The sequence below is a fragment of the Capsicum annuum genome, chromosome 8 (genome assembly GCF_002878395.1).
Source record: "Capsicum annuum cultivar UCD-10X-F1 chromosome 8, UCD10Xv1.1, whole genome shotgun sequence".
In the NCBI taxonomy this organism is placed as follows: domain Eukaryota; kingdom Viridiplantae; phylum Streptophyta; class Magnoliopsida; order Solanales; family Solanaceae; genus Capsicum; species Capsicum annuum.
Genome location: NC_061118.1, coordinates 159,185,191 through 159,192,955, shown reverse-complemented (window position 1 = coordinate 159,192,955; position 7,765 = coordinate 159,185,191). Strand labels below are relative to the sequence as shown.

General features: G+C 32.9%; 1 protein-coding gene across 1 annotated transcript; it reads right to left on the bottom strand.

Moving 5' to 3' along the window:
- Positions 1 to 5,253: 5,253 nt before the first annotated feature.
- Positions 5,254 to 6,451, bottom strand: LOC107879391 (putative germin-like protein 2-1). Its single transcript, XM_016726437.1, has 3 exons — positions 6,375 to 6,451; positions 5,981 to 6,027; positions 5,254 to 5,849 (listed from the first exon to the last, which is right to left on the bottom strand). The coding sequence occupies exons 1-3, from the start codon at positions 6,449 to 6,451 to the stop codon at positions 5,254 to 5,256; spliced, it is 720 nt and encodes a 239-aa protein (XP_016581923.1).
- Between the last annotated feature and the right edge of the window lie 1,314 nt (positions 6,452 to 7,765).

Below are 7,765 nucleotides of genomic sequence, written 5' to 3'. Positions count from 1 at the left end.
AAAATATTTGTCCACTCTTTTTATATTAACTAAATTGGTGAAATTTCATTTAAAAAATAAATAAATATTTGTCACGGTGCATTATTACAACAACAACAAACCCAGTGAATTCCCACCAAGTGGGGTCTGGACAGGGTAAAATGTACGTAGTCCATATCGCTACTTCCGAAAAAGTAGAGAGGTTGTTTCCGATAGACCCTCGGCTTAAGATAAAGAATAGTTAATAAGGTCATAGTAATACCTAAAGTAGAATGAACGGTGCATTATTGTATCCTTAAATTTTAAATGTCTCGAAAATATGCGTATGCCGCATTCTTAATTGAGACTAATATTTTAATCGCCAAAAAAGCTGCCTAGCGTTAAAAGGTGTTGGTTCGCCTATTATAAGCTTTTAGATAAAAAAACTAAGCAATAATCGTTTAAAGAACTTAATTAATCTTATAAATAATTATTAAGTTCTATTAATGACAAAAGATAAATAAATAAAAATAAAATAAATAAAATACACAAATCTATTCATCTTATGCAAAATTTGATATTATCTCCACAATATTTATTTTTATAAGTATTTTAATTACCCAATGAGACTACTCTACGTTACATTGATGACTTCAGATATTACTGTTCATATACAACTATTCCTACAAGATCCACTATAAAAAACACAATTACCACTCAAGAAAACTTTCAAAAAGTGACAGAAAAGAAAAATCAAATTTCCTTTTATATATCCTTTATCAAGAAAATTTTGGATTTTTATGTTGGGGTTGAAAAATCCGTGGGACTACATGAGTTTTTGTGATTTTTAAAGAAAATAGGGATTTTGTTGACTGATTCAGCGATGGGTCACCGAATCTGGTGGTGGTGTTGACTGAAACTCGCCGGCCACCAATTCCGTCGAGTCGGCGGTGGCGGGAAAGGAAGAGGCGCAGCGATGGCGGCGCTGGGCAGTGATGCAGTGGCCAGCCATGGTGTTTACCGGCGAACAGCAGCTGGGAGGGCAGATCTGGTGGTTGACGGCGCTGAGTTCGCCGGAGGAGGCGCAAAAGGGGTCCGTCAGTAACGATTCTAACGAGAATCGGCCGGAATAAACCCGAAAATGGGTCAGTTTTGACGGGGTAATGATTTTTCGACGAGATTTTTCTCGTCATAGGTAGCTGAATAGACGGGAAAAGGGAAGGGGGTAGGCGCCGGCGGCGCTAGGTTTAGCCGGCCGATGAAAAAATCAAATTTTCTAATCTGCTTTTTCCTTTCTTTTTTTTTTTTACTGGTTTTTCCGTCGTTTGTTGTACTGTGTATGGTGTGATGTGTACAAATTGATGAGATACTATTTTTGGTGATTGTGAATCAGTGTATAAGTTAACTGTGATGTGTTGGCGTGTGTATTGTGGTCTATGTATTGTGAAAAAAAAAAAAGTATGAATGGAATGGTGTGTGCATCAGTGTTTATGTACTGCTGTTACATGTGCAGTGTGAGTTACTGTGTAAGTTTTTATTCTATTATCATTATGCACCCGCGGACAACAAAACTAGATGATTTATTGCGTATTACTAATTTTCTTTTCATGATTTACAATATGCATAACACATAATTAAGACAAATATCAATTAAATAACCACATAAATAAACAGGAAACTATAACAAATTCACATACTGAATAACACATGAAAATCATTTAAAACAACTTCATTTTTCTTCTATTCTCTCTTTTTGTTGATTTTTTCTTCTTTTTTTTTTTTTTTTGTTATCCTTGTTTTCTCACTTTTTCTTTGAGTTATCTAATCTCTTTTATTAACCAATTAATTTTTATATTTTAAGAAAATATAATAAAAATTTATAAATAGTCTTAAATAAATATAATTAAAATAGTATTAAAACTATTAATTTATTTATAAAAAATTAGGAAAGGAAAACATTTTTAAGTTTTGTATTATTTTTAAAATTAGAATAAAAATAAAAATAAAATATCTCAAAATTAATTTTATTTAGTTATTTATTTTTTAATTAAAAATTTATTAAAAATAAAATAAGAATCAAAATAATATCGAATTAAATAATAATATAAATATTTAATATCGATAAACAAGTTAAATTTTAGGGAAGATAAAAAATCACGTGTCTATATTTTTGCACCTCTTTGTGTGAAATCTCGAAGATTTTTTATATGAAGAAGTAGACAAGATATGATTTCTGATCCTCTAATTATTTGAAAACTAAGGATAAAATAAAATTAAAATTAAAATAAATAAAAAAATGTGACCGAGTCCTTGTTTTGAACCTCTTACCTATCCTGGGTTATAAGAGAATCAGGTCACAGGTAGTTCAAAGGTAAAAAGTGAGAGAAAGAGATAGACGTCGAGTGAGATTCCGTCAAATTTTCGGTTAATGACTTTTGCTTTTTACATCAAATGCCTAATAAAAATCAAAAAATGAAAAATACAAATGAAAATTGCAATCTTTGAAATCTTGATTCGAATCTTCATGACTTGAATTTGAAAATTCACCCTATTCTTCAGGCGGGTTCCTGACTTGCTTTTTCTTTGCCCTATTCTTCAGACGGGTTCCTGGACTTTCTTTTCTTCACCATGTTCTTCAGGCGGGCTCCTGAACTTTCTTTTCTTTACCCTGTTCTTCAGGTGGGCTCCTGAATTTTTTTTTTCTTCACCCTGTTTTTTAGGCGAGCTCCTGAACTTCTTTTTTCTTTGCCCTGTTCTTCAGACCGGCTCCTAAACTTCCTCTTTCTTCACCCCATTCTTCAGGCGGGCTCCTGAACTCGCTTTTTCTTCACCCTATTCTTCAGGCGGGTTCCTGAACTCGAAGTAAATAGTAAAACAGAAAAATAATATTCCATTCTTCAGGAGGGGCCTGAGCATAAAATAAATTTCCATTCTTCAGGAGGGTCTTGGACATAAAATAAATTTCCATTCTTCAGGTGGGTCCAGAGAAAAAATAAATTCCCATTCTTCAGGTGGGTCTTGAGCAAAAATAAATTTCCATTATTTAGGTGGGTCCTGAGCAAAAAATAAATTTTCATTCTTCAGGTGGGGCCTGAGCAAAAATAAATTTTCATTCTTCAGGTGGTCCTGAGCAAAAAATAAATTTCCATTCTTCAAATGGGTCCTGAGAAAAAAATAAATTCTCATTCTTCAGGTGGGTTTTGAGCAAAAAATAAATTTTCATTATTCATGTGGGACCTGAGCAAACAATAAATTTCCATTCTTCAGGTGGGTGAGCAAAAAATAAATTCCCATATAACACACATAAAATTTTTTGCTCCAATTTGTACTGAGAAAATTTATGTGTCATCGAATTTTAATGTTTTGAAAAAATATAGTGAAAAAATAAATCAAATCCTGGAATAACTTTGATAAATACATCTCATAAAGAATAAAATTTACCATAATCGAAATACAGCATCGTGTGCTATAACCATGCTCCTTGCGTTGACATAATTGTGAAATTGTATCCTTTTATATGAAAATAACATTCCATCTCTGTTTCAAACAAAGAAAAATTGTGAGTTTTAAAACATGTGGCGGTTGGTTTGTGGCATTTGGCTCTTGAAGTGACTGCTCTTGCACTTGTCATGCTCAACTCCTTTTCGAATCTTTGATAAATATTTGTTGACTTTTCATACTTCTGATCCAAATTCTGACTATTGAGACTCTTTAACTCAAAACATATTTCTCTTGTATGATATCTCTGGGTGTAACTTTCAATACATCTTTTGTTTTTTCACGAGTCCAACATTGTCAGATCACAATCATTCTGAGTACTTTATTATACTTTGAAATGTTGTCCTGGTGTCTCAACCCTTTGTCTTGCTTTGTACCATTGAAGAAGTTGGTAACAAGTTTGAAGTCCTTTCTCACTTGACTTGACATCAATTTGACTCAAAAATACATAAAAAGATGGCAATAATTTTCATTTGACGACAACGACACAAATCCAAAAATCAAAATAAAAAAAAGGAAAAGAAAAGGATAATAGACATCTCTTTTTCAAGACAAAAAGGAAAACTTATCTAAATGAGAAAACCGATTTCAATGATTATGACATGCATTTTGAATTAAACCACCTGACCTAATCACACCAATCATTATCAACTAGTATAAAACCAAGAGTCTCCAGAATCCTTTGCTTAACTTCATCATCCATACCAGCCAGAAATATATTTCACTTTTGCATGTTTGCCTCCAGTCCAGTCATGCTACTAAAGTGCCTCAACGCCTTTACAACCCTTTGATATGCATTTTATAAAAGTCTGATATTCAGTTTGACATTTTCTAGTTCATAAAAGAAAATTATCAAATATTATACTAAAATGGAAATTTTTTTATTCTTATCTTGATTGAAATGTCCTTTTGTGATTGATTAACAAAGAAAATTGCTTTTCTTTTGGAATATTTTTACATGCATAAGGTATTATAAGTATGATATAATTGAGACATTTCTGAAAAAGTTGATGTCATAATTCTTTGTAATATGAGTATATGCGGGTTAAAGTTAGTCAAATTACGATTATCAATTTATTGCACCGCAAAATACTGAAATCGAAGCTTTGAAATGCTAAATCATACTAAATTAATTGCAATTGTAAGGATCTAGTTTTATTTACAAATCAAAATTACGTAACCAAAATTTTCAATACTGTAGCGTGTCTGCCCCTAATGTCTACACTCCAAAAAAAAAAAAACACTTTGGAGAAGACATTTTTCTTTTCTTTTCCTTTTTGGGTTCTTGGTTACTATCAGAGTGAAGACTTCCTTATTCATGAGTCCATTTTTCCTTTGATAATGTTGCTATCAAGTATCATATTTATTGCTGCTACTATATTTTCGTATAAATTTATATTATAAAAACATCAACATATGTTCACAAATGAGCACAACTGCCTTATTTAATATTCATCAATAGAGTTACATATGGTGGTTTGATTGAGTTCCTTCCTCTAATAATGGACTGCTGCTCTTTGCAACTCTTTTACGATAAAAATAGCAAACAAAAAAATTATCTTGTGTAGAGCAAAATATCACAAACATTAAATTAAAGATGTTTGATGCTTATGTTTAGTTTTGAGAACGTTATCATAATAACATACTTTTAACATAATTTTACTAAAGCAAACCATGAAAAACCTGGTTTAGTACATCCCAATACAAAGATCAATGAATCCAGTCCACAAGACTAGAGATTTATTTTATTATTATTATTTCTTAAATTTCAAGCACAAATAATGTATAGCACCATACTTAATTACTATTTGGCTTATCATAATTATCTAGTAGTAGTCCCACTCGATCATATTGTGACTGGATATAATCCACAATTTTCTTGTCGACTTGGAATGCTTTTGCAAGAATATCATCATTGATCGATGGGTGTGAGCCAAATAATGCATTTGCAATAATATTGTATCCCGCATTTTGACTGTTGAATCTAGTAATTGCAACTGCGTTAGTCTTTCTCACATTAAACTGAAAATGAATCAGGCCTATTGGGAATACAAACACATCTCCAGGATGTAGAATCTTGCTAAATAGTTTATTTTTCATATTTGGACCAGAGGTCGAAGTGATAAATCCAACGTAGAGTGTGCCCTCAACGACGACAAGAATTTCACTTGCTCGGGGGTTAGTATGAGGTGCGTTTAGAGCATATGGCGCATAATCAAGACGAGATGATGAAATGCCCAGAGTGTTGAGTCCTGGTAATGTGTTAACATTTGCTTGCACTCCAGCAACTCCAAGTTGATTTGAAGCATTCCCAGGCATGTTTAGCCCTGATCTAAAGAAGTCATCAGCAGTGACATGCTCTGGATTCATGTAAAATCTCCCATTCACAAAAGCTGTACAAAAATTACAATTATAAAGTAAAAATAACAATAAACACTGTATATAGCAGTATAAAAAACAAATAAAAGCATGAAGTATGCAAAAGCCATGATTGAAATAAGATTAGATGATAATGTGGGTTTACCATGAGAATTGGGATCATTCATAGCAACACAAAAATCTTGCAAAGGAATACTCCCTCCGTCCCATTTTACTCGTCCCAAATTTCTTAATTTGTTGTCTCATTTTACTTGTCCTTTTTTATTTATCAAGAAAAAATAATTTTTTTTCCATTATACCCTTAGTGTAATTGATTACTCTTTATTATTAGCTTTCTTGAAAAATATTACAAAGAGAAGTACCATTAAAAGTACACCATTAAGAATATAAATGGTGCTTTGGTATTAGTCATCCATCAATATTGGAACTAACAATAAGACACAATTAAGAGGGCAAAATGATAAAGTTATATTGCAAATCATTATTTTCTTAATAGCTGTGTCATCCCAATTTGAGAAGGGTAAAATAGGACGGAGGGAGTAGCATCTGATTCATAGCTCATTGAAGTCACCAAAACCATTATGGCAATGGTTAATACAAAGGAATTGAGAGCCATCAATAATTAGTTAAAACTCTGTGTGTATGTATATATTGAAACAATTTGTTTGGCGTGAGAAATATGATAAGAGAGGCATGCCTATTTATACATATATGACGCTTGGGGGTTTGGGCCACAGGTGAAAAAAGAGTTTTAAAATAAGGTGTAGGTGATACAAGTCTTAATTATTAGGTGGAGGTGACAATTACTTTATTATGAATTAAGAAAGTTAGAGAAATTTGAAAATAACCCACAAGTTTTTAAATTTACACTTTGATCCAAATGTTACCTTATATAACGGAAAACAAAGGAAAAAAAAGGCGCCTTTCTCTCTCTCTGTAGACACATAATTTTGTCCCTCCCCGAAAGCATTTTTTCTATTTTTTACCTTAGCCTACCGTGTACCCTCAACCATCTAATCATACCCCACAAAAATACAAAAATAACAACCCTCCCTATTAAAAATTGACAACACATCACCACCCACATACCCCTACCATACCCACATGACCCCACCCTAAACACATTTTATTTTCCTCACCACTAACTAACAAAATAAACACAAGCATACAATTCACACCAGGGAGGACCCACAGATGGATTCCATGAATCAATACACACGCCATATACAGGGAGAGGGAATTTTTTTTCATTTTTTTTCTCTTTGTCCATTTAGCACACACTCATTGATATATAGAGAATACACTCATACACCATAGGGGACCATCCACAGATATCGCAAAAATTCCCACAAGAACACACCGTTGAGGGAGATGGGGAATGGAGAGAGAGCTGGAAGGTGAGAGAAAGAGAGGAACAGACAGAGAGAGATTGAAGGAGAGAGATTGAGAAGAGAGAGACCAAGATCTACGAAGAGACCTAGGAGACGAACGGAGAAAGGGTAACAATAGAAATCCTCTGTTTTGACTGTTTTTCGGGTGAACAATTGGTTCACAAATCATCTTTTGATTGAATTCAAACTCAAAATTCTGAAATCTCGTCTACCGGTCTTGTTTTGTTTTGTTATGATTTTTGTTTTACGTTCATCAGTTTCGTCACTGGTTTGGGGGATTTGGGGGTTTTGTTCGTCTTAATCAGTTCACCGAAGCTTAGTTTGTATCGGTTTTCGATTCTCTTATCAAATTTTAGAAGGCTTCGAGTGCTTCTATTTTCGTAACTCGTCCTCATTATTGGGATGTGGGGGAATTTTTTGCAGTCCAAAAAGTTTCAATTCGTGAGTTGGATCTCTTTTCGTTGTGGGGTTCCTTGTTCAAGTATTTCGGTTTTCAAATTTCTTTATTATCAACAAGAACAAGTTTCATTGAGGTTCAT